General features: G+C 46.5%; 1 protein-coding gene across 1 annotated transcript; it reads left to right on the top strand.

Moving 5' to 3' along the window:
- Positions 1-284: 284 nt before the first annotated feature.
- Positions 285-25,454, top strand: LOC311226679 (polyunsaturated fatty acid lipoxygenase ALOX12-like; the record flags this gene model as incomplete). The annotated part of the gene is made up of 3 exons (XM_084312094.1): positions 285-365; positions 24,371-24,541; positions 24,849-25,454. 3 exons carry the CDS (start codon positions 285-287, stop codon positions 25,026-25,028), a joined length of 432 nt encoding a protein of 143 aa, XP_084168220.1. The 3' UTR covers positions 25,029-25,454.
- Between the last annotated feature and the right edge of the window lie 1,195 nt (positions 25,455-26,649).

The raw sequence follows: 26,649 nt of genomic DNA, 5'->3' as shown, positions 1-26,649 counted from the left end.
GCCCTAATAATGGCAATCTAGCAATAGAATTTAAAAAGTTATAGCCCTGCAAAGAAGGGGAACTTCTCCATGTTAAATATAGCTGGCAAGGGATGGTATATCATGAATTTAACCTTGGGCAATCAAAGTGTTAACTTGTTAAGTGTTTGTTTTTTACAGCTATTCTCCATGAGATTTTAACTACTGTGGCAACGACTAATCAAATGATAAAGGAAATGCACACCTTACTGGAAAAAAATGGTGCAGCAGCAGCAGCACTTTTCCCAGATGGCCTTCCATTTACGATGTTACCACTTTCCACCCTGGATGACCTGAGAACCCTTGATGAGCGCATTGCACGGGAGGATGTTTATAAGCAAAAATTGGTAGGTGAAAATGTATATTTGAGGAATTGACATTTGCTGAGACTTTTGACCTATGGCCCCCTTTTTTTATCTACTTTTTTTCTCCCATTCTATTTATTATTATATATTTGGTTACTTGATCATGATTAGGGCTACTTCTATGCACTAGGCCTTATGCTTTTTCTTCTTTTTTTTGCTATCATGAATATGATCAGTTTCCAATTGTCTACCTATGGTGGTAATGTTCTTATGTTGGTCCACCACTCCTGAATGAAGTGTAGAGGAAACTAAACAATTTTGTCTTTCAGATCCTTTACTTGGCGATGGCTGCGGGATTGACTGTTAAAGAAACTGTTTGGAGGACTATGGCGAAACTAGTGACAAACCAGCTGGCCAAGAAAATTAACTGGCGTGGGGCAAATGGCAAGCAGGCCTTCGAGCCACTTGCAATTAAAGATGTTTTCCTGAGTACGTTTTGCTTTATTATTATATGGTTTCTTAATCTTCTAAAGGAATAGTTCAACATTTTGGGTAATATGCTTATTTGCTTTCTTGACCAGAGTTGAGGAGATTGATACCATTCATGTCTGTATACTTTAAATATGAATTAGCACGGAAATGTACGTGGATTCACGTGGATCACATTTTCAGGCCGGAAAAATCACATCCTTGATTTATTTGAGCTCTGAGCAGATGTAAATCTAATGCCTTTCATCACTCTGACCGACTCTCAAAACACTTATAGTTGGATGAGTATCAAGAAAGCATTAAAAAAATAAGTTAATGGAAGTTTCTTATGATAGGGCTTCACCTGTCCCATTCTTTGTCTTTTTTTAGGGTCCGTGAGACTCAATGCGGGCACTAAAAGTGCATCTGATGCAGATGTAGAGCGCTATACTAAAAGGTGGCTTCAGCTCTCAGCAGATAGAGATGGAGGAAGGAGAGAGCGGGCCTTGAGACAAATTCATTCTTAGTAAGTTGTGGTCTGTCTGTCTACGTTTACATACTTACTGAATGTTGAAGTCATTAAAACTACATTTTAACCACTCCACAGATTTCATGTTGGCAAACTAGTGTTTGCAAGTCAGGACATCTACTTTGCGCATGACACAAATAATCTTTCCAATAATTGTTTACAGACAGATTATTTCACTTATAATAGCCTACACTATCACAATTTATTGATTTATCACAGTGAAGACTGTATTGAAAACTCCACCCTGGTGACACCAGTGTACCGCTCTGTAGAAACATCAAACTCTCAAGCATGAGGTACAGAAGCCAACCTAGACATAACCAAGAAGCAGATGGAGAAATGTCACCACCTTCATTCTCAAAATCGACTTGAGAGCGAAAGAGTCCATTAGACCAACTGCAGCCCTTCACAGTAGGCAAGACTAGAGGAGGCGGTTACAGGTGTTGCACAATCTGGTTGCAAAGAAGAAAAGATAAGGTCGTTAGTGTTTGAGCCAGGATGACTTGGGAGGCGTCCGATGACCCCCTTTACATTTTTTAGGGGGACACTGAGATATTTGATGCATTTTCTTTGTCCCTTTCCTCTCCCACCTTCCTCTTCCCTGGGAACAGTTCAATCTATACAAATAAAATGTGTTCATTCATTCAAATGGAGTGTTTATAATATATATATCATTTAGAAGATTTTCATGTTTTTTTCTTAAGGCACAATCACATCCCTGAACTAACTATCTGTCCTCTCCCCCTACTTTTCTCTATCTATCTTTCTATCTATCCAGGAGCGGGAATCAAACCGGGAACCTCCGGATAAAGACGACTGCTCTACCGACAAAACCACTGTCGTATACACATGCAAACACAGTAAATCCCCCAGCCATCCCTAAGTAAAGGATCTGAAAGACAAAATTGTTTAGTTTCCTCTACACTTCATTCAGGAGTGGTGGACCAACATAAGAACATTACCACCATAGGTAGACAACATTTTGAACTGATCATATTCATGCTTACAGTCTTCTCCAGAGAGAGACAAGAAGATGTATACCAGTCTCGTATCTGCATTGAGTAGAAATCTATCTGGCTTAGCACAATGAATGGAAGCGGACATGACTGTGTATAGCCTTCGGGAGAGGTGTTAGTTGGACAATGCCTAGGCTAACCAGTCATGCCCGCTTCCATTCATTGTGCTAAGCTAGGCTAACATGCAGCCAGATAGCTTTCTACTCGACGCACAGAGAGGAGACTGGTATCTATCTTCTTCTCTCTCTCTGGAGAAGACTGTAAGCTAATTTCACAAAATGTTGGGAGTTTTAAGTGAAAGTATGGGTACCGTCTCAAAATTGTACTCAAGTAAAACACACGAGTAAAAGTCTACTAAAGTTTCTACTTTTAAATGTACTTAGTTAAAAGTAAAAAAAAAAATTCTGACTGTCTATTCTTCTGATAGCAGTGTTTAATCAAAGATCCCCGCCTTCTATAGTCTTGCACAAGGACCAATCCGCAAACCTAATACTAAAGTAAAGTACAAATGTACTTTTGACTAATTGCACTTTGTTCTTTACACCCATGTTGGGTGTATGGACTATTTTATTTTGTTACATGTTTTGTTAATTATCTCAAGGCCTGTTTTATGGTAATAAATGTTTACTAATGTTCACAGAGAGAGAGAGAGAGAGAGAGAGAGAGAGAGAGAGAGAGAGAGAGAGAGAGAGAGAGAGAGAGAGAGAGAGAGAGAGAGAGAGAATACATTATTCTATATGTATGTTGGTGTAGGTATATTTACATAATGAGCAATAATGGATATTCAAATGTTTTTTTTGTGAAGGTAATGTAATTACCACCATAGGTAGAAACAATTTGAAACTGATCATTCATGCTTACGGTCATCTCCAGAGAGAGAGGAGGAGATATATACCAGTCTCCTTATGTGCATTTGAGTAATCTATCTGTACTATGATTTATTGTGATGTTGATTTGATTAAACCTCATTTTGGGTGTAATGGCCCAGTAAAGTAATTAATGTGATTAATGTGATATTTCTTTGTTTCTTTGTTTAAATATCTATTCAAGTTGTCTTTTTAACTGGAAAAAGTAGCATTGTTACTTTACTTGATATTTGAGCTTCACTGCAGAATGATGTATATTGTGTACAATGTGCACATACACTGAGAATATATTTCAGTGAGGAAGGAGACGGCATGTAAACTTCTGAATTTTTCAATGAGGGACATGCCAATACTGAATTGGTAAAGGGAAGGGTCCTTAAATATGTGACATTGTATTACTAATCAACCATTTCCTACTGTATTTCCGGTAATGTACGGTCATAGGCAGATAGTGGAGTAGCTCTGGCAGAATACTGGGTACACAGTAAATTCCGCTGACTCAAACTGAGTACATTTCACTCAAACTGAGTAAAATTTCTTTACTCAGTTTGAGTCAAATGTACTCTGCGGAATTTACTGTGTAGTACCATTGCATTGGCAGTGTCGGCTAGGCTTCGGGCAACCAGACCTGGCCCAGTGTGTTCAAGTCAAGTCAAGTCAAGTCAAGAGTTTTAATTGTCACGGCATACAGGTATACAATGAAATGCGGCTGGTCTTGCCCGCGACGATGTGCAATACAGTGGTACAACATATAATAGAATCCAATAAAAATACAGTGGTACAACATATAATAGAATCCAATAAAAACAACAGTGCAATAAACAGGTAACATGGTGTGCCATCTCGGTATCTGTACATAGTATTTACAGAGCATATAGGACATGCTAGGTAGCTTTAGTAGTGCAATACACTGTTCCTGTTGTTTTACTAATTTAAAGTGGCCTTTCCTCTGGCCATAAGTGTGCGTGTGTGCGGCATGAGTGTTAAAGTGGCTGCTAGTGTGTGAGCGTGCTCAGCGTGCTCAGCGTGCGTGTCGTGTGTGTGCTTGTGTGTGCTTGTGTGTGGATAGTTCAGTTTCTGTGTCTCTCAATGTTCATTGTTCAAGGCTCTGATGGCCTGGGGGAAGAAGCTTAGCCTAAGCCTCTCCGTCCTAGTAGCTGGGGTTCGCAGGCGTCTGCCTGACCTCAGCAGCTGGAACAGGCTGTTATTGGGGTGGTGGGGGTCTTTCATTATCCTGCAGGCTCTGGATTTGCACCTCTTGTTGTATAGAGCCTGCAGGGGAGGTAGCGCAATACCCGTGGTACGCTCGGCTGAGCGCACCACTCTCTGTAGGGCCTTCTTGTCCTGTGCCGTGCTGTTCCCATACCAGGCAGTGATGTTTCCGGTCAAGATGCTCTCTACAGCTCCTGAGTAGAAGGACTGGAGTATCTTCCCCGATACTCTGAACTTCCTTAACTGTCTCAGGTGGTAGAGGCGCTGCTTCGCTTTCTTTACTACTGTGTCTATGTGTGTTGACCATGTCAGATCCTCTGTTTGGGCCGCATCTGGGCTGCTTTAGGCAACCGGACGTTCACCGCTTCCGCCAACCCCGGACCTGGCCCAGTGTACTCGGGCCGGAATCGGCCAGTCAGTCATTGCCGCCTACTGGGCCGATTCCGCCAATTCCGGACGTTCACCGCTTCCGGCAACCCCGGATCTGGCCCACTGTACTTGGGCCGGAATCGGCCAGTCAGTCATTGCCGCCTACTTGGCCGATTCCGGCAACCGGACTTGGGCCGATTAATTTCTTCCGGCCTGCCGTATACGGGCCATTAATGGGCCAGAACTTTTTGGCCACCTGGGAGAGAGAGAGAGAGAGAGAGAGAGAGAGAGAGAGAGAGAGAGAGAGAGAGAGAGAGAGAGAGAGAGAGAGAGAGAGAGAGAGAAAGAGGGAGAGAGAGAGAGAGAGAGAGAGAGAGAGATATCGCGGCCAGCCCGCGTGAATACTTTCCCGCGTAATTTTTTTCCGTAGCCACATTTCTGGCAAGATGCTCTCTGATTGGCCGACGCCTGTTTCTACACTGGTTAAGCTTAGGCACTCTTTCGAAGTTGGTTAAGGTTAGAGTTTGTCTTAGAGCATGGCGATCTATCGCCAGGTAGTTTGCAGGCTGTTCGACACGGAAATGGGCAAAGACACAGCTCGTCACGCGATTGGGCAAACATGTCAGTGGCCAATCAGAGAGCGTCAGTCAGTGGCCAATCAGAGAGCGTCTGCCAGAAATGCGGCTACGGAAAAAAATAACGCTACTTTCCCCAAGGCAGTTGTCCTTCCGCGTTCGGTTTACGCGGCCTGATTGGCCACTGACGCTTCTCTCAGCGCCCAATCGCGTTGCGCCTAGCTCATTTCCTCGTATTGTTTTCGTAACGCGCTATTCATATCAATTGACATCACATCAATATATAAATAACGTATTGTTTTCATCTCTCACATCAATAGTCCTCGCCCATTTCCTCGTATTGTTTTCATCTCTCTATATTAACGTACGTAGCCCATTTCCTCGTATTGTTTTCATCTCTCTATATTAACGTAATGCGCTATTCATATCAATCGACATCAATATATAAATAACGTATTGTTTTCATCTCTCTATATTAACGTGTAAAAATCTGTTCTATAGGCTATATTTAGTCTAGTTGAGTGATAGTGAGTTGAGTGATAGTTAGTTTTAGTATATTGAGCGAATGTATTGAGCGAGTAGTTAGACGATAGTAGGGCTAACGTGATTGGGCGCTGAGAGAAGCGTCAGTGGCCAATCGGGCCGCGTAAACCGAACCGACTGTGCGAAGAGGGTTTAGCAACTCAAACGCACAGGGTGAGCAGACCGTGGGACTTACCTTCCCACAGAAGAACCCACGACTACACAAACGCGCAACCCACATGCCACTAGGGAACGAACGGGAAGAAACAAAAACCCTGTTACAACCCCTAATATCACGGGGTCAAAGGCAAGAACCCAACCCCGTGGCAAGGCCATAGCAGCGGAGCCCCATGCAAAGTCTAGGTGATAAGTGGCGCGACAAGTCATTTTATCACCTAGACTTTGCATAATAATAGGATGCGCACACTTCGGCCCCTCCACAAAAAACCCCGACCCTCTAGACTGGGACAGAGGCAGAGAAGGCAGACACAATTGGTAGACGTCATGGAAGGTGTGGGGGCACACTCGCAGGCAGACGGGGTCAAGCCCGGCCTAACCCAAGAGTCGACTCCGCTGCCAACACACCTGGAAACTAACCACCACCTAACACAGTGTTTCTCAAAGTGGGGGGCGCGCCGCAGAGGCATGACAGGGGGGGCCTTGAGATTAAAAAATATATATATTTTTTTTTTTTTTTTTATTACATAAAATTATCACTAAAGTGCTATCTGTTGCAGCTGCACTGTTCTCCATGAAAATACCATTTCTCAAAATCTGAAAATCATTATTTAATAAAACACAGAAAAGGATCACCAAGTTACTTGGTGAACCTTTACAGACAACATTGAGACAAAGCTTCCTGACACATCTCAGTATCTGTGTGAAGCTGGCTTTTCATCCATGACAGCTCTGAAAACAAAATATAGGGCGAATTTGAAAGGTCACGATATTGGTGTTATTTCAATAAATTTAACTATTGACAAAATTACTATTTTGTTGGGGCGAGGGGGGGGGGGGGCCAAAATATTTTGGTCCGCCAAAGGGGGGCCTGACAGAAAAAGTTTGAGAAGCACTGACCTAACAGGAGGCAGTTGTTCCTATAACCCCCCCAAGAAAAAACTCCAAAACACAACTGCGGGTATACAGCAGTACAAGTGTTTCAGTTCTCAAGAAGGGGTTAACCCAGGCCAACAGGTCGACGAGAACGAGTCCAGACCTGGGCCCGGCGGACCGGGACGTACACAGGGATGCCAGAGGGGTACAAGAACCACCTCTACAGCCCCCTCCCAGCCCCGCCAAGCAGGAGAAGAGAGGGGCAAAAAAAGAATGGAGAAGGACCAGGCTCCTTTAGCACAGCGCAAGGTACAACACAATAAGGACCAAGCAACAGTGAAGGATAACACGCAGTGACATAACCACAAACACCTCCATAACATCAAACCCTGCAACGCCCGGGCCGACCCGGCATTTCCCCCCCCGAAAAAGCACAAGTCCCTCAGGGTACCAGGACAGCAGATCTGCGCCCCGGCAGACAACGGGTTAACTGACCTGGTCCGGCGCGACCAGAACCAGTCCTGTGTCCTAATCACGCCGTCATCCCCAGTCCCAGGAGTGGGGGTAGGTACGCGTGTCGATCTAAAACATCACAGAGGGCGCCACCAAGCCGCGCCCGGTGGCCCACCCCAAAGGTGTGAGACCCCTCCGCCAATGCTTTGATCTATTCCGTTATCTCCCCCCAGAGATGAACGAGAATTCATCGAGACTAACCTAGTACACTGGCGCTCGGAAGAGACAAAACTCCATCCTAGTTGCCCCATAAAAACGCTGTTTCAATGATGAGCAACCAAGGCGCGCAAGCCCATGCGTGGTTCCACACAGAAGCACCCAGGGCCAGCACTATGTACACGTCGAGACCCAAAACATATCAACGGTAATTCTAACAAGAACCCAGATAACGTTCCCTCCAAGCCGCCTGGGAGAGCGGCAGGAAGCTGGCCAAGACACAGATATGGGTCCCATATGACGCGTCCGAGGGAAAACACCCCTGTCAACCCTGCCCTGTATAAAAGAGAGGAGACAAGGAACCCCCAGAGAGAGACATCCCAAGTGAGTAATAATTGAAAAGATATATGCAACATTGAGCTACGTGTTCATGTAACAATTGGACTAAGACTCTCTGAGGAGGAGGCTCTGAAACTCTGAGGAGGCTCTCTCACTGAGAGGGAGGTTCTGAAACTCACCAAGGAGGCTCTGAAACTCCCTGAGGAGGAGGCTCTGACCCAATATACACTACTAGTAGAGCAGAAGAACAAATTGTCTCTACTGCATTGCATCACCTACCAAGCTCAAGACACATACAACAGAGCGCAGAGCAGAACTTCTTGTTAAGTTCTCACTCACCGCATAACTCATCTTGACAATAACAGAGGTCCACAACATGGAGCCTGAAAAGAACTCACGGAAGTCTCACAACCAATAGAAACGCGCCCAGTGACGTACTCTATGGTGGGGGGAATTCCGTGACCCACCGACCAAATATGGCGTGGGACCAGGGAACTCCCTTCCCCCCTCCCCTCCCTACCCTGTGACGCGCTGACCCAGCAACGTGACAGGAAGCCTTTGTGACAGGAACCCCCTGACCAATCAGAAAAAAAGGGGAGGGAGGGTTTCATCAGTTCACCCCCTCATGACCCCTCACCCCTGATACGATGCAATGACAAAGCAGAGCCATGACACCAGTCATAGCGTGCTACATGAAACGCATGTATACCTGTCAAGGTAACAGCTTCACATAGGCTCATGTGCGAACCTGCCACCAGAATTTTTACACCTTTCCTAAAGGAAGAAAAAACACAGACCAAGAGAGGGGCCAAGGGCCCTGGTACAAGAGCTTACACATGTAACTTCTGTAGGCCAACACCTAACCCAGTTGTGGTTCTTAAACGTGAAAACGACACACACAACCCCCCCCCCTCGCAACAAAAAAGGGCAAAAGTACACTCTCACTACTGTAAGAGGAACGCCGTTTTTCATGACGAGAGAAGACACAAGTCCTTGATTAAGTACTGGTCACAGGCCTTGCTAAGTCCACATGACAGCGACCAAACAATTTTCAGAAAAAAATTGCCTCTCTAAGCAAGAGCACAACCCCAGCAGAAGCTGAGGGGTTACACCGTATCCCCAAAAACATAGTGAAACAACACACATATTGTAAACAAAATCATGTTTGAGGGGAGGGGGGGCCCAGGGGAAAACTGGGGAAAAACCACCCCTCACCACCTTACCCCTGATACGACGCCAATGTGTAGAGTAAGCTTTACATCATGCACGCCAGCACAGCCGAATACCCTGTTTGAACAGGCACAGCCCTGTTCATGTGTGAAAAAACTTGCCACCTGTTATTGTCATCACAAGCTGAGAGAGGGACTCATCCCTCGATCATATGCCACTATGCACAGCATTGTAGGGTAACCCAGCCAGTTGTGGGCTCAGCCACGTTGTCTAACGTTACATGAACACACACAACTTCTCATCATACAACAAAAACCCAGTTAATTTTTACTCACGTAAAAAACAACGCTGTTTCTAGGTAGAGAGAAAAGCACAAGCTTTGGCCAGCGCTACCCAAGCTATACAAGCGACCAAGACAATTCACACACAGCACATGTAGTGAAGTAACATACGTTTTGGAAAAAAACATCGTTATTAACAAAACATTCAGGAGGGGGAGGAAGGAAGAGTGGGGTAATGTCCAATGGACATATTACCTGCACCAAGGAACGCAGGATGAAAGGCCGCAACAGGCTGGTCTCCACGTTGACGAAAGGCCTCTTGCTGGCGGGACAAAAAGAAGCTATGGCCAGAGCCTCGCCCCCCTCCTGCAGCCGGTCATGGTGCAGGCCCAACTACATCTTCTGTCAAAGATGATGTCGTAGTCAGAGTGCCAGGGCCTGCTATTCTCACGGCTAATGTTTAATGGTTGTAGCACAAGCTAACAGCTAACTCTAGGCTAACTGATAGCATCAAGCTAACGTTCCCAGCCGAGCGAACGTAACTGGCAGCTAACGTCGTAGCTAAACAGCTAACTGACTAACAGTTAGCTCAACCCAGCTAAGAAGCAAGCTAAGCGGCTACCACTGAACAACAGTACAACGTGAGAAAGCAATAAAGGCCAACACTTCAGACAGCCGCTATCTTTCCCTCTTCTCATCCGAAGAGAGAAGAGAAAAAGAAGACAACACGTCCCACTACAGAACTGTGTTTACCACAGCGGTGCCGGCAACAAGTCCCTCACGGACTATAGCCACCTTGAACATGGAGATATTCTCATTGAACAAATGTTTTTTATTTTCCCTTTTTTAACATGAAACTAGACAAACAATACAGTAACAGTAATAATCAATGATAAATCACAGGACAATGACAGAAATAATAATAACAATAATGACAGTCCAGTAATTAAATCAACCCCCACTTGGACTATACATCCACTATTTCATTTAACATCAGAAAATTACAAGTTTATATGCTTCCCTTTATCTTCTCCACCACAGCTAACCAGACTGCTATGCTGGCTTCATAAACACCTAAAATCCGCGCAGTAGATATCTCTAGATAAATCACATCGAGATAGGTAAGAACCTATACCTTCCGGCACATTTTATCCGGTTGAATCCAGCGTGACGCTATCAACTTTTTGGCAGCCGTAAGACAGGACAAAATTAGTCTCTTTACATGTACAGAGGTTGATAACTGAGCAGTGATGGGAATAACGGCGCTATAAGTAACTTCGTTACTAACGGCGTTCGTTTTTTCAGTAACGAGTAATCTAACGGATTACTCTTCCAATCTTAATAACGTCGTTACCGTTACTGCAAAAAAATGCGGCGCGTTACTATGAATGAACCTGTTTCTTTCATCAGACATATATCTGCGCCGAGAGGCAATAATATGTTCTTCCTTGTTTAGTGGACAGTGCGCGAGCCAAGCATACATGCTGACGATTGGCTGAGGTTGAATACAATGTCATGGTAAGCCAATCAGAGGTGGAGGTGGGCGGGTGTCTAAAGCATCCAGAGTCTGACACACAGCGCGACAAGACAAGCGATCACTGATCAGTCAGCATGAGACCGCGGTCCGTGTAGTGTACGTTTTGAGCTCAAAAACGAATCCAACGAACAACACAAGCGACTCAGTCAACATGAGACCGCGGGTCCATGAGCGTTTTGTGTTCACTCTTCGCAGCGCAGGGCACTGAGTGGCTCTACTGCAGTGCTGACAGCCTTATCAACAGTGCTGCACTTCCTGGTTTAATAGCACAGGCTTCAGGTGCTCAGAGATATATATATATCTGTATGTCATGCATGTCTTAAATGTAATGATTAGATTAGTTTAGATGATTCGATTAGATTCTTATATCTGTATGTTGTGTATGTCATTGATTGATTGATTGAAAAGTTTATTAACAGATTGCAGAATGGGTACAGTACAGTACAGCTCAATACATACAATTGTTAAGGTTTCAAGTTTCAAGTTTCTTTAATAGTTGTCATACAGAAGTACAGAATACTTTCATACAAAATGCTTCTTACTGTTACGCTCCAGAGACTGTGCTAGACAAGATAGTATCAAATAACATAGTATAGCATGTAATTTAGAAAAAGAAAATGAGGTCACAGTGTTCGGTATAGACATATGTACAATGTTCTGAGTTACCATGTAATATACAATACTATGCAGTGTACTAATGTACAGTACTATATAGTGCAAAGCAGAAATGGGATGAGGTACAATTTAGGTACAATTTACAGTAAGGTGTACGAGTTGTAGTGCAATCCTTCATCAATAAATATAAAGTGTGGGGAGTGGGTGCTACAGTGTGTTTGTTTAAAGTGGGTGTGTGCTATAAAGTGTGTGGAGTGGGTGCTACAGTGTGTTTGTTTAAAGTGAGTGTGTGTGTGTGGATGTGTGTGCTATGTGCGTTTGGTGGTTGTTGTTGTGTAGTGTTCATTGTTCGTTTAGCAGCCTGATGGCCTGGGGATAGAAGCTTCTTCTGAGTCTTTCTGTGCTCGCCTTGAGACTCCGGTATCGCTTGCCTGACCGCAGCAGTTCAAAGAGGCAGTTGTTCGGGTGACTGGAGTCTTTAATGATTCTCTTAGCCTTGCCCTTGCAACGCTTGTTGTAAATGTTCTGGAGGGTGGGGAGCCCCCCTCCAATTGTGCGTTCGGCTGAACGTGTCACTCTTTGTAGTCTGCTTCGGTCTTGTGCAGTGCTATTCCCAAACCAGGAGGTGATGTTGCCGGTCAAGATGCTCTCTATTGTACATGAGTAGAAGTTCTTAAGGATCTTCTGACTGACTTGGAACTTCCTTAGGCGCCTGAGGAAGTAGAGGCGTTGTCGTGCCTTCTTCACAACACTGTCAATGTGTGTGGTCCATGTCAAGTCCTCGGATATGTAGGCTCCGAGGTACTTAAAGCTGTTGACTCTCTCAACCGGTGCCCCGTCAATGCTGAGGGGGCTGTAGTCCTTGACCCCCGACCTCCTGAAGTCCACAATCATCTCCTTTGTTTTGCTGACGTTCAGGGAGAGGCTGTTTTCCTGGCACCATCCCGCCAGGACCTTGACCTCTTCCAGATAGGCCCTCTCGTCGTTGGCAGAGATCAGGCCCACCACCACTGTGTCGTCAGCAAATTTGATGATTGTATTGCTACTCCGCTGAGCCACACAGTCGTGTGTGTACAGGGAGTAGAGGAGGGGACTCAGAACACAGCCCTGGGGGGCCCCTATGTTGAGGGTGATGGATGAGGAGGTGCAGTTGCCTGCTCTCACCACCTGGGGTCTGCCAGTCAGGAAGTCCAAGACCCACTGGCAGAGGTCATAGTTCAAGCCCAGGTCCCTGAGCTTGGCTATGAGTATGGAGGGGACTATGGTATTGAATGCCGAGCTGTAGTCGATGAATAGCATTCTCACATAGTTCCCCTGCCTCTTGTCCAGGTGTGATGCTGCTGTGTGCAGCACATGGGCTATGGCGTCCTCCGTGGACCTGTTGGGGCGGTATGCAAATTGCAGGGGGTCCATGTTGATGGGGAGGGAGGAGCAGATGTAGCCCTTTACTAGCTTCTCAAAGCACTTCATGGCTATGGAGGTGAGAGCTACAGGGCGGTAGTCGTTGAGGCAAGCAGGCTTGGATTTTTTGGGTACAGGGATAATAGTGGACTTCTTCAGGCAGGTGGGGATGACAGCCTGTTCTAAGGACAGGTTAAATATGTCAGTGAATACTGGGGCCAGTTGGTCGGCACAGACTTTTAGGACGCGGCCGGGGATGCCGTCCGGACCTGCTGCCTTCCTGATATTCACTTTTTTAAAGGTCCGCCTCACCTCATGCTCTGTTACCCTGAACACTGCGCCTCCATCAGCAGCCGACCCCCCCCCCCCCCCCATTGCCGTGGCTTGTGAGCTGGTGTTGTTATTACCAGCATCAAACCTCGCATAGAAGGTATTGAGGTCATTTGCTAAGGAGATGTCACTGTTCAGTTTGAGGGAGGCGCCTTTGTAGTCTGTCATCGTTTTGAGCCCCTGCCACATAGCTCTAGAGTCAGCTTGTTCAAACTGGAGTTCAATTTTATCCCTGTAGCGCCGTTTGGCCTCTGACACTGTCCTCCTTACGTTGTATCGCGCCACCTTGTGGTCATTCATGTTGCCTGCCACTAGGCCGTCGTTGTATGCTTTGGTGCGCTCTCTCAGAGCTTCACGGACGGATTTGTCTACCCAGGGTTTTTGATTTGGGTAAACTCTCATTTTGGTAGTGGGGATTGTTTCTTCCACCAAAGTACAAACATAGTCCAGCACTGTCTCCGTGTAGACATTAATGTTATCTGTGTCGCGGAACACATTCCAGTCTGTGCAGTGAAACGCAGACTGGAGCGTCTCCTCTGACGTCAAATCCCATTTCTGCACCTCTCGCGAGACTACAGGAGTACTTTTGATTCTCTGTTTGTACATTGGTGAAAGAAAGATGGACGCGTGATCTGATTTACCAAAGCCACTATCAGAATGAGCCTTGTAGCCACCTTTAAATTGCGTGTAACAGTGATCTAGGATGTTACCGCCTCTGGTGTTGCAAGTCACATGCTGATAGAAGTCAGGTAATACCTTTCTCAGATTGGCGCTATTGAAATCACCCAGACCAGAGAAAGACTTTCGTCATAAATGTCATGAATTGAAAATGGGGGACCCTGATGTAAACAAGACGAAACTCTTTCTCTGGTCTGCATCCCCTTAACAATTGTGTGTATTGAGCCGTACTGTATTGTACCCATTCTGAAATCTGTTAATTAAAATGTTCAATCAATCAGTATATATTTGTTATTTATTTTTGGTATAGTGCTTAACAAGCATAATTTAATGTTGCCCAGTTGTGGCCTGTTGAGGGGCAATACATATCAAAAGTTCCAAAACATCTATTCTGTTTGTATTTGTATGGTCCACTATATAAACATAGTAATTATAATATCTACATAGCCTACATGGAATTTGATTGGAGGCTAGTCTCACTTTGTCCCACAGCAACATTAAAATAGTTTAGATTTGTGTATGTTGTTTATGTAAAAAAAGATCTTGAAAGTAACGCAATAGTTACTTTATGAAGTAACTAGTTACTTTTATAATTTGTAACTGAGTAAGTAATTTTGTTACTTTTTGGAAGAAGTAACTAGTAACTGTAACTAGTTACTTTTTTAAAGTAACTTGCCCAACACTGTAACTGAGAAACATCATTCAACAACAATACAGAAGGCAGTGTAGGTATGGTCAGAGATAAAAATTCTGATAATTGAGTGGTTACTTTTTCCCAGAATATCTTAACAGGAGGGCATTCCCAATACATATGCATAAATGTACCAAGAGCACCGTTTAAACACAAGGAGCATCGAGGGTCTTGTCTGAGACCCATTAGATGCAAACGTCTAGAAGTCAGGTAAGTCCTATGAACAAAATTAAGATGAATCTGTTGGTGATCCGGGTTGCGTGATGATAGCCGAACGTTTGGAGATATTCTCATAATGAAACACCAAGCTCACCTCCCTCGCACCTGGTGCTTTTCATCTTTGAAAATCGGGGCCAGCGCGGCGACAGAGGGTATCCGTTTGTCCAGAGACCCGGGGAATTGAACCGCAGATTCGGAATCACAGTCCCAGTAAAACAAAGCTCCCGATGAGGAGCTCATGTTAACGTGGGCATCAAACCAGAACCCTCTCCACGCCGCTAAGAGGCAGCGAAAAAAAGGATACCAGCCTGGAGCAGGACCTTCGTAAGCCGTGTAGCTGTTCCCCCCACAACCAACACACCTGGCGCCCGTGTTGCAAAAACATCCCCCGCCCCAGAGAGGCCGCCAGCCCTCACACTGCAGAGCGCCTCCCAAGCAAAGTGTGCAACTACAGAGCCGGAGGTAATGCCGGCGGGGATTGCTCAGCGACGCAAGCCCCTACTACGAAGCTCCAATGGAGGTCAGAATGATCATCATCTTCTAGACACTCGGGTGGCGAAGACATTATCGCTGTATTTCCTCGAAAAATTGTGAGAGAGAAAACAAAGATATAATGTCAACGCAGCTCCTTCTCTTCAACGTAACTCCTTTCCAACCATTTTACACTAAACTCAAGTGGTGTATACAGACACTCGCCGCGGTGAAAATAGGGAAGGAGCTGTTAGTATGGCCACACCCCTGCTTATGTAGAGGAGCAGATGGGGGTGTGGCCAGGCGGATGGGTGTGTATAGGTACATGTGGAGAAATTTATTCAGTATATAGACTGATATGGGATATATTCCAGTAGGCGCAGAGCGTAAGCTATGACATAACATAACATAACATTCTTGTTGGAACTGTACATAGCCTTTTTGTTATTTAAATTTTGTTATTTAAATTTGATATAGTATAATATCTAAATCCTGTTATCTGCACTGCACACTTATTTAGAACCATATAGTCATCTTGCTGTTATTTTATCTTATTTTATTTTTATCTATGCAAATTGTATTTGATTTATATTATATTGGATGCTGCTATGGTCGAGGAACCACAACAAAGTGAATTTCACTCTTTTTGCTCTAAGGCACTGAACGACGTGACAATAAAATAATCTGAATCTGAATCTGAGACCTTGCATGGAATGTGTGTGGAGCTGTCTTTCTTCCTGCATGACTACCTGTAACATGCCATTATTTTTCTATATTGCCAATGGAAGAGACAACAGTTGCTATGTGCAAAACAAACGGTTGCTATGTGTTGATATATGATGTGATATTGGTGATGTTGGTGTATTATTACTGGATCTTGGAAACAAGTCACAGTAGAACAGTAATATTGTGCAACCGGAAAACGCAAATACTGAAGGAACATGAATGAATGAATGAATGAATGAATGAATGAATGAATGAATGAATGAATGAATGAATGAATGAATGAATGAATGAATGAATGAATGAATGAATGAATGGATGAATGAATGAATGAATGAATGAATGAATGAATGAAAACTTTATTTAACAGATTGCAGAATGGGTACAATACAGTACGGCTCCATACACACAATTGTTAAGGGGATGCAGACCAGAGAAAGACGTTTGTCTTGTTTACATCAGGGTCCCCCATTTTCAATTCATAGTGACATTTATGACATAAAATAAGATAAAATAAGATATTCCTTTATTAATCCCCTTGGATTAACATACATACATGACATTTATGGCATAGGGACATACATGACATACAGGTATTTAGTACTGTTACATTTGTGACATATACGATATGCAAATATACAGTACTGTTACCCATAGATCCTGACAGAGTATATACATATGATGGGGAGGGGACTGTACATTAGGAGGGGGTGGGTGGGTGGGAGAGAAATATACATACGGTGGGGAGAGAATACGGTGGGGAGGAGACTGTACATTAGGAGGTGGGTGGGTGGGAGAGAAATATACATACGGTGGGGAGAGAATATATACATGCGGTGGGGAGGAGACTGTCTATTAGGAGGGGGTGGTGGTGGGGGGGTTTGGACATTTACGGTGGCCAGTTTAGAATTGTAGCCTCCCGTAGGTGCTCTTTAAGAGCGGTTTTGAATGTGGGTAGGGATTCACATTCCTTTACAGCTTTGGGAAGGGCGATTGATGTGGCATAATTGCAAAATGTGTTTAGTCCCTTGTTTGAGCCGAATCTGGGTTTAACATGATTTGTTGAGATTCCTCTGGTGTTGTGGTCGTGGTATTCACTGACCTTTGGGAAGTATTTTGACATGTACATGGGTACCTTAGTCGTATAGTGTATCTTGTAGACCAGGCCCATTGCAAGTTTCTGTACTCTGTCGTCTACTCTAAGCCAGATTGTCAAAGTGGGCAGGGGTGAGGTGGGTTCTAGGAGTAAGGTCAAGTAGAAGTCTGACCAGTTTGTTTTGTGATGTTTGTAATCTTGTTTTTAGCGCCTTTGAGGTGCTTTGGTACCATGAGGTGCAAGCATAGTCGTAGTACCCTTGAATGAGTGCTCCTGCCAGAGTCTTCAGGGTATTCTTGTTTACCAGAGAGGAGATCCGGTACAAGAATCTAGTTTGTTGGTTGACTTTTTTTATTACCTTGGATGCCATTTTGTCACAGGAAAGATTTGCCTCTAGGATGGAACCTAGGTATGTAATTTCATCTTTCCTTGTGACAATATTGTCACTGTAACTGAGGGGTTACAAAACCCTGACTGTATTAAAGATTGTGATAGATTAAACCACTGCTAGTTATGTACTTTAATTACTGGCCAGACAGTACATCAAATATAGATGGTGAACACCCACAAGAACACGGCATTGACAAAGAAATAGTATTTGAGGGTATTTTATTATTATTAGGCAACATTAGGTTACAGAATGAGAATTAGGGTCGCGCTTGTATGGCGAAGAATATGCGTAAAGTCAGTCAATAGCATGAGTCACTAAGAATAGCAGGAATCCTACGATGGGTCTAAGTTGACACCACCTGTCGTATAGTAGCAACTATATAGGGCAACACTGGTACCGCCTGGAGACAATGGGTTCCCTCCGGGGGTGTAAGGCCTGGAGGGTAGAGGAATGTTCGGGTACTCCGTCTGATTCAATGAAGAATAAAGAGACTCCAGGTACAGGATTCGGTCCTTGTAAACTCCCTTGATCAGCAGCAAAGCAATAATTGTAATCCAAATGCTCGATAGCATTGATGACAGTTAGCCAGCCTCCGTCCACGAGGCCAGCCCGAGTTGTAATCCTCACGAGGTTGAATCCCAAACGATAGTGGAAATCAACGATGCTCTTCTCCGGGTACCACGTTCCAAATCAATATAATCCAACCAGTAATGGTTCTGCAATCGCCGACGCCGATTCTCCTGTGTACATGTCCAACGGTTCTCCGCCTAGGACTCCTCGGGTGTGGGCGACGTATTTAGGCCACACAGCCTGGTTAAGTACACTAGCTAAAGACACGACGAACCGCTGGGTAATGCTACACACGAACGAACTGTGGCCGCACGATATACAATAAATTAACAACTATTTACTTCACATTAGATTAGGTCGAACTCGACGTTACTGCATTAAACTCTGACACTTTACTATTCTATTCGCACGTGGTTCTCAATGCTCTGTTAGACGCAAGGTTGCTCACTTCACTGCACGTTGACTCGTGGTGAAGGTGGGGTAAGGTACTGAACGTAACGGTGTGCGCACCTTGCGCTGTATTTATACTTAAGTGAATATCTAGTCCCAAACCGCAGTCTTTGTCTGGTATCAATACGCTGACTCCGGGCATGTCCTGACATGCCTGAACTTGTCTTTGAACCTGCCGTTGGGGGCCTGCGCGCTGGCGCCTGGGGGCGCTGTCCAATAAGGAGAGCGAATATTACTCTGGTTTGAACGCAGGTAAAGGGATATTCCGTGTATATATATAAATAATATACAAAGTATATCAAACAATAAAGGTAGATTCTCAGTTTAATCTGGCCCTTCACAACAGCCGCCTCCTAATTAGTCCGCACCTAATTAGTTAAGGGAGACAGATTAATAGTCCAGTCAACTGCTCAATGTCTGTTGTGAGGAGTAAGGCAATCTACAAAGTCGGTGGGTCATGATCGTCATCAGGGGAGTCAGGGAGCCTCGGCAACTCTATCAGCCTCGCCACGGGTCGGGTGTAGGTCCGCCCCTGGACAATAACTTCTGCCGCTCTGACCTTCCCGTCGGCACCAGTGATCACTTTGCTTACGCGGCCGGCCGGCCACGCAGCTCGGGGTAGTGACTGGTCCATGATCATAACGACTGTGTCCACCTTCAGGTTGTCCCTGTCCTTTACCCACTTCTGACGGGCTGGACAGGATGGTAGGTCGCTTAGGAGGAAGCGGGCCCGAGACTGGTTGATCTGTGCTTGGCTGTGTCTCCACATCCTCCGTCTGTTCCTCTTGTTCTTCCGGTGCCCCGTCTGAGGAGGGGCCGGGTCCGGCCGCCCCCTCAAGAGGTAGCTTGGGGTGCTGGGTTCGAGGTCAGCTACGTCGCTTGGAGCGCAGCTGAGGGGGGTGGAGTTCGGAACTCCCTCTTCTTGGGCCCACTGTTCTCTCACAGGCCCCTCGTCTAATGTCAATAGCCTCTCAACGGGCTGTACGAGAGAGTGGCCTGTGTCGCTCACCTTTGTGTGCAGGCAGCGTGTAGACGTGGGTTGACTGTCAAGTCCGTAGAGGGGGCCCTGGAGCGTCCACCCCAGTCGGGTCTGAACCGCGACTGGGCATCCTTTAGGTCCGATGTGGGCCGCCTCGATTGGGACAAGGAGGTCCGCGTGGTCGGAGCCTATGAGCAGGGTCGGTGTGGCGCCATCGATGAGCGGTATAGGTAGTTGACGTAGGTGCACGTACTTCGCCATCAGCTGTGGGATGGGGTAGTTGTAGCTTGACAGGCCTATGTCATGGCCTGTAAATGCCTTAGTAATGCTGTACCGCTTCGCGGGCTGCCCGACCGCTGCTATCGTGAATGAGACGTTCTTGCCCTTTATGGTTTTCAGATCTCGCTGAATAGTACGGATTGTCATTGTTTCTTTGGTACCCCGCAGGCCCAACTGGGCTGCGGCGGAAGCGAGGAGGAGAGTCTTTTCAGACCCATCATCGAGGACGGCGTAAGTGTCCAGGACCTTGTCCTCGTAGCTCAGGAGCACTCTGACCACTTTGATGAGCACTCGGGGGCTCCCGCTATGCTTGGGGTCTATGTGGAGCACTCCTGTTGGTCGGTTGCCTTGTTTGGCTAATCTTCGCTGGTGGGCCCCGCACAGTGATGCGGGGTGAGCGGCGCCTGCCTGGTCCGCCTCACGCCACTGATCAATTTGGACGGGGTTCAGTGTCTTGTATTCGTCGCACTGTGCCAGCCAGTGTCCGCCGTCGCAGTAAGTACAGACGATCTCCCATTCCTCTCTGGCGGGGGAGTTGTAACTCGGCGGTGGTGGCGCCGACTCGGGGTAGTACGGGTGGCACTGTGGGTCCCCGTGTCTGCTGCGACAGTCGGGACACCAGGGGGTGGTTTCAGGACTGGTCTGTGGTGACACCGCCTCGGCCTGGTACATCACCGTGACGGGCCTACTTTGTTGTCCTGGCGGACGCTTGTTGCTGTCGTGCAGGACCTCCAGGTGGGCGCCGTCACACTTGCTGCATCTTTTCTTTAGGCGGCACTCAGCTGCCATATGGCTGCGCGCGCAGCGGAAGCAGCGGCGGTTCGCTTTGATCCACTGACTCACCTCGTCAGCGGTCAGCCTCTTGAAGGTGTCACATTGAGACAGCCAATGTTCATTTTCACAGTACTGACAGACAGCCTTCCACTTCTCCTTGACGTGGGTGTTGTGGCTCGTCTGCCGTGGCTCAACCTCGGCTTGGTGCATAACTGTCACGGACCGGCGGTTGTCATTGAACCTCCGCGGTCCATCTCTAGGGCTAGAGTCACTCCACACGAATGTGTCCAGTCGTAAACTGCTGACCTCCCTGGCGAGGAAATCAGCTAGGTCTAGGAGGGATGGTTCTGGGCCGCTGGGGTCACGGTGGTCTTTCTCCCACCGAAAACGCTCTTGACGGGCTGGAGGGAGCTTCTCCAGTATCCGCTCCACGTTAGAATTTGCATACAGTTCATGTCTCCCCTTCTCCTTTTGTGACCCCAGCATCCCCACGAGGGATTGTACCTTGATAGAGAGGTCATCTAGTGCTCTATTGTCTTTGGCTGGGGGGAGGCGGTCGATATCTCGTATTTCTTGGATCACGTAATCCCATATGCGTCCATAGCGCTGGTCGAGGGCCACCAGAGCCGCGGAGTATGGGGTGCTTGAGTTGGAATATGCCAGCGCTATGTTATGCGCTCTGGGCACCTTGAGATGCTTGAGGAGGATGGCATATTTGTACGACTCGTCGTGGACATCGGACATCATAGTCTCCAAACACATGCGTAATTCCGTGTACTGTGCTCTGTCCTCGCGCGTAAAGTCTGGGAACGTCGGTGCGCCAAGGTAAGATGCCATGGATGGCTGGGACACCGATGAGCGTAGGGGGAGAGGCCTCCGGGGCGAGTCTCCCCGTACGTGGGGTCGTGGGTTAGTGCTGGGTGGGTACCAGAGGCCAGGCCCCCAGGTGCTGCTCCTCGGTGCTGACTGTGTATTAAACTCAACCTTGGTTTGGGTCGGGGGTTCGTAACGCAGTGGCTCGGGGCTGGGGTCGGGGCTGTACTGGGCCTCCTGGTCCAAGATGGGTTCGTGCTGGTGGGCTTGATATCCCTCCTCTTCCTCCGCTAGGTCCTGGAGTCTTCTAGTTAGTTTCTCGGCGACGTAGGCGGGATCTTCCCATTGGCTGGGTCCCGTATAGACCGTCGGGGGGGGGGGCTCGGCGACGTAGGCAGGTTCTTCCTGCTGGCTGGGTCCCGTGTAGACTGGTTGCGGAGGGGGCTCGGCGACGTAGGCAGGTTCTTCCTGCTGGCTGGGTCCCGTGTAGATGTGTCGGGGAGGGGAAGGTGCCCTCGACCCGTGTCGTGATGATCTCCGGGAGCTCCGTGTGGAGGAGTGGGGGGTAGCCCTCTGGATCAATTGTTCTATCATCTGCGCCTGCAGGCGGTCCCGCTCCGCTTCGCGCTGTGCATTGGCGGCGGCGCGCTGTGCATTGGCGCGGTCTCGTTCCACCTCGCGCTGTGCATTGGCGATCGTCGCGCTGTGCATCGCGTTGCGCGTTGGTACGGTCTCGCTGAATGGTTTCTTCAGCCTGGAGGTGCCTCTCTTCCAGTCTGATGGTCATCGCTGCGTCAGTCTGGAGGCGACTCTCTTCTAGTCGGATGCGTTCTCGTTCCACTGCAGAGTGTTCGCGCTCACTAAGCGTCTGTGCTTGGAGACGGTCGCGCTCACCCTGGAGTCGGTCTCTTTCGGTTGAAGCTGTCAGCGTGGCGATCAAGGCTTGCGCCAGTCTCCGGTCCGCCTTGCTGGGGGATGACACTGACGGAGGTGATTGGGCGCAGACAGGGCTTGGTGGAGACCTGTTCTCTTGGCGCGCTCCGAGGTCTATCTCTTGAGCGCGGTACTCTTCTCTTGGTTGCGCACCGAGGTTTGTCTCGGGTACGCGCTCTTGGGTTGGTTGTGCACCGGGGTCTATCCCTGGAGCGCTTTCTTTATCCTGGAGCGCTCCGGGGTCTATCCCGGTGACGCTGTCTGGAGGTATAGTCACGTCATGTCCCGCTTGGTCCCCCCGTGAGCTAAGTCAGTTTCGTTTGAACCCACTGGGGTCTCTACTGGCAGGGCCGCCAAGTCGATAGGAGTGGGCATGCTTAAACTATCCGTTTTATCCGTATTTAACGTCCGTTTAGATAAGCTAGGGGGTAAAACGAAAGCGAAGTCCTCTAGATATGGAGGTGGCTGACGTTTGCGCTGCGGGCGTTCTAGCTTAGGAGAGCCGCTTGGAGAGTGTTCACCGCTGGCCATGTTAATATTAATATTATATTAAATATCACTGATACCCTCCGGCTCGAAGGACCAATTGTAACTGAGGGGTTACAAAACCCTGACTGTATTAAAGATTGTGATAGATTAAACCACTGCTAGTTATGTACTTTAATTACTGGCCAGACAGTACATCAAATATAGATGGTGAACACCCACAAGAACACGGCATTGACAAAGAAATAGTATTTGAGGGGCTACCGTGGACAGGGTGAGCAGCTTCAAGTACCTGGGGGTCCACATCTCAGAGGACCTGACATGGTCAACACACATAGACACAGTAGTAAAGAAGGCAAAACAGCGTCTCTACCACCTGAGACAGTTAAGGAAGTTCAGAGTATCGGGGAAGATACTCCAGTCCTTCTACTCAGGAGCTGTAGAGAGCATCCTGACCGGAAACATCACTGCCTGGTATGGAAACAGCACGGCACAGGACCTACAGAAAGTGGTGCGCTCAGCCGAGCGTACCACGGGTATAGCACTACCCCCCCTGCAGGTTCTATACAACAAGAGGTGCAAATCCAGAGCCTGCAGGATAATGAAAGACCCTCACCACCCCAATAACAGCCTGTTTCAGCTGCTGAGGTCAGGCAGACGCCTGCGAACCCCAGCTACTAGGACAGAGCGGCTTAGGCTCAGCTTCTTCCCCCAGGCCATCAGAGCCATGAACAATGAACATTGAGTGCTCAGAACATTGAACTGTCCACACACAAGCACACATGAACACACACACGACACGCACACTGTGCACGCTCACACACGAGCAGCCACTTAACACTTTAACATGAGCGGGCACACACTCATGTCGCACACACGCACACTTATGGCCAAAGGAAAGGACACTTTAAATTAGAATAACAGGAACAGTGTATTGCACTACCAAAGCTAACTAGCATGTCACACATGCTCTGTAAATAACTATGTACAGATACCGAGATGTCACTCCATGTTACCTGCTACCTGTTACTGCACAATGTTGTTTCTTCTTTTGATTCTATTATATGTACCACTGTATTGCACATCGTTGCGGGCAAGACCACCCGCATTTCATTGTATACCTGTATGCCGTGACAATTAAAACTCTTGACTTGACTTGACTTGACTATTTTATTATTATTAGGCAACATTAGGTTACAGAATGAGAATTAGGGTCGCGCTTGTATGGCGAAGAATATGCGTAAAGTCAGTCAATAGCATGAGTCACTAAGAATAGCAGGAATCCTACGATGGGTCTAAGTTGACACCACCTGTCGTATAGTAGCAACTATATAGGGCAACACTGGTACCGCCTGGAGACAATGGGTTCCCTCCGGGGGTGTAAGGCCTGGAGGGTAGAGGAATGTTCGGGTACTCCGTCTGATTCAATGAAGAATAAAGAGACTCCAGGTACAGGAGTCGGTCCTTGTAAACTCACACACACACACACACACACAGACAAACACACAAACACGTGCTCACTTAAGGCTTGTGTCTCTCCAGTTCGACTGGTGTGCCTGGGTGCCCAACACGCCCTGCACCATGCGACACCCGCCGCCCACCGACAAGGACGCCGTTACCATGGAGATGTTCATGGACACCCTACCTGACGTCAGCCAATCCTGTTTGGAGATGGCCATCACGTGGCACCTGGGGCGACCGCAACCGGACGCGGTGAGTTCCTGTTCGCCTGTGTTTCTCATCTTCCTCTCTTATTCTTGTAACATCCTTCCTTTCTTTCTTTCTTCCTTCCTTCCTTCCTTCCTTCCTTCCTTCCTTCCTTCCTTCCTTTCTTTCTTTCTTTCTTTCTTTCTTTCTTTCTTTCTTTCTTTCTTTCTTTCTTTCTTTCTTTCTTTCTTTCTTTCTTTCTTTCTTTCTTTCTTTCTTTCTTTCTTTCTTTCTTTCTTTCTTTCTTTCTTTCTTTCTTTCTTTCTTTGTCTTCTTTTCCTCTCACCTCATTCCTTCTCTCCTCTCCCCCCAGGTTCCAATAGGCCAGTATCAGGAGGAGTACTTCACAGAGGCACCGGCCTGGGAGGTGATTGACAAGTTCCGACTGGAACTGAAGGACATCGAGAAGCACATCCTGAACGAGAACGATGGAGCGGAGCTTCCCTACCTGTTCCTCCTCCCCAGCCGCATAGAGAACAGCATCACTATATAGAGGTTCTGCACTTGTAGCAACTCTGAGCTGATCTGAGAACTTTACCAACCTAGTCTTGCACCCAATTTTGAAACGTTGGCCTTTTTCTTTTATAGTTTATTCATGAAATCTTGTAGTGTGCGTCCCTCCTAAGTGATATAGAAGAGTACAATAGTCGTGTGACCCCTAAGGTGATCCTAGATCAGCTCTTAGACCCCGCCCACATCACTAGGTAGATAGTGATTAAGGACCTTGAATTCCTAAGACACTCCTGTTCTGAATGAGAAGTGACAGTGTATTTTATACAAGTGATTCTCAAACATTTCCGGTTTGTGACCTCTAAAAACAGAGGGATGCTTGTTTCGTGACCCCCCACGATAGTCAAGCATGAACAGAATGGTGAACTTTAAAATATAATAATGATTTTCTATTTCCACTTTCAGGCTATTTCACCTGATTAATGATTGGGGGGGGGGGGGGGGGGGTCATTAGACTTCAAATATTCATTATTTCACAAGAAACATGCATCTATACATCTATTTTATGATCATGTATTTGTTTGTATATCTCTTTGTGGCCCCCCTAATCATCTTGTGAACCCCATTGTGGGTCCCGACCCACAGGTTGAGAATCACTGTTTTACATGATCCCTGTCACTTTATTGGACAGTGTTTGCCCGTAACAAAAGGAGGCAGAAATCACATTAAAATCTGATTTTAGGCAACAAAGAAAATCTCACGATCTGCAGCGCATATGGTGAGAAAATCTGATCCAAGATCAGATCTAGAACTTGCACAGGAACGAAGCCATCCAAGCTGAGATCCAGTTACCGGATGGAGAATACAATGAATAATATTGGAATATTAGCCTCGCAAACCAGACAAACCTTACATGATTTTTATCTTGCGTTTTGAAATTGTGCAAGATTCGAATATGAAATATGAATGTGCATGTAAATATCTTCCATATACCATTTACTTGAGACTTTGTAGATTTGGATCCAACTTGACATTTTGTCATATCATGTACCTTCTCTTTGTCCAATCCTTCACTCTACACTGTGATTGATTGATTGATTGATTGACATTTTTATTAACAGATTGCAGAATGGGTACAATACAGTACGGCTCAATACACACAATTGTTAAGGGGATGCAGACCAGAGAAAGATTTTCGTCTTGTTTACATCAGGGTCCCCCATTTTCAATTCATCATGAATTGTGTATCTTTAATACAGGCAAAATAAATATATGGGGTGGAGAGATTGGGCAAGATGGGGAAATCAACTCCCGCCTTGAAGGTGGTTACATAAGTGAAATTCACACATCTTTATTGTGTATAGTTCAGTACTTCCTCTCCTTCGGTTTGCAGTAAGACCTCTGGGAAACAAGGCAAAACGGGAAGTAGATCTCACATTTATCACTTTTATCTTCGTCGATGGTGAGAAATGTTGACAATAAAGTGTTTCTACTGTGTGTCCTAAGACTGGAGAGGCTGTGTTTGTATATATTTCCATTGTCCAAAATGTTTTCGGTAAGTTAATCCTAATTGAAAAGCACCATAATAAACAGCAAACATTTGTACTATTGCTCTCTTGAATGTCTTAAGTTCACCTTTAGAGATTTGCTGATAGCAGCAGTAT

This window comes from Notolepis coatsorum (assembly GCF_963971535.1).
Source record: "Notolepis coatsorum genome assembly, chromosome: 4".
Taxonomy (NCBI): Eukaryota; Metazoa; Chordata; class Actinopteri; order Aulopiformes; family Paralepididae; genus Notolepis; species Notolepis coatsorum.
Note: the sequence above shows the minus strand (reverse complement) of the source record. Positions and strands in the feature narration are given on the sequence as shown.